This window comes from Podospora anserina, chromosome 2 (assembly GCF_000226545.1).
Source record: "Podospora anserina S mat+ genomic DNA chromosome 2, supercontig 2".
In the NCBI taxonomy this organism is placed as follows: domain Eukaryota; kingdom Fungi; phylum Ascomycota; class Sordariomycetes; order Sordariales; family Podosporaceae; genus Podospora; species Podospora anserina.
Genome location: NW_001914858.1, coordinates 3137020 through 3138064, shown reverse-complemented (window position 1 = coordinate 3138064; position 1045 = coordinate 3137020). Strand labels below are relative to the sequence as shown.

At 55.4% G+C, this 1045-nt stretch overlaps 1 protein-coding gene across 1 annotated transcript; it reads left to right on the top strand.

The window, feature by feature from the left end:
* Window positions 1–329: 329 nt before the first annotated feature.
* On the top strand, window positions 330–1043 carry PODANS_2_8760 (uncharacterized protein; the record flags this gene model as incomplete). The annotated part of the gene is made up of 1 exon (XM_001911665.1): window positions 330–1043. A coding segment is annotated over one exon (714 nt), but the record flags the coding sequence as incomplete, so codon positions are not given.
* Between the last annotated feature and the right edge of the window lie 2 nt (window positions 1044–1045).

Below are 1045 nucleotides of genomic sequence, written 5' to 3'. Positions count from 1 at the left end.
GGCGGGGGTGGGGGGGCGAACCATGACATGCACCCCTCCCTGGTTGTTGTACCAAAGAGGAAGATCTGCAAGGCACACACACCCGAGAGATCCTTTTTTCGTTTTGTTTAAAGGGATTTTCTCCTGTCGTATTTTTTTTCCTTTTCTTTTTGAACTTTCGGAAAATTCTTTTGTGTTTTCTGTTTTTCTTGTTGGTAGTTTTTGGTTATTTACTTTCCAAGGGGGCGGCGCATCATCACTCGTTTGACTTGCATCATCACTCACCACTTACACCCACCAACAGTCAACACACACCAAACAACTCACACCATACTTGTCCTTCCCTCAAAATGAAGTCCACCACCCTCCTCACAACCCTCTCCCTCGCCTCAACGGCCCTCTCAACCGCCATCCCCCTCCCCATCCGCACTAACACCCGCCCCATCCGCCTCCTCCACAAGCCGCCCCTCTCCCCTCCCTCCCAAGGCGCCCGTATCCTCTCCTCCCAGTCAGAAGAATCAACCCTCGGCGGCGCCCATCTCCCCTCCCCCCCCTCAGGAAAAGTAGCCTCCGTCACCGCCACCTTTACAATCCCCCACGCCTCCATGCCCGTCACCGGCCCAACAGCGAACAACACCGTAGGCCTGTACGCAGCCTCCTTCCACATCGGCATCGACTCGTTTTCCGCTCTCTGTCCCAACAATAGGTTCATCCGTGCGGGGGTGGATATCTTTTGGGATGGGACCATAGGCGGGGAGCAGACTCCTTGGGTGTGGTACCAGTCTTCACCTGCTGATGAGGACGGGATGGGGTTTGGGAATTTCTCTGCAAAGGCGGGGGATGTGGTGCGGTTCGTGGTTACGGGGAGCGAGGTGAAGGTTGAGAATTATGGGAATGTGACCTGCACTAAGGGGTTGAAGGCTAGGCAGGTTGGGGTTCAGAGGGTGGATGGGGGTGGGCTTTGTGGGCGGGACGCGGCGTGTACGGTGCAGGATTTTCCACTGGCTGCGATGCCTGATTTTCCTGTTGCCCTGCCGTATTTTCGGGGCGTGTTTTCAAAATCTGT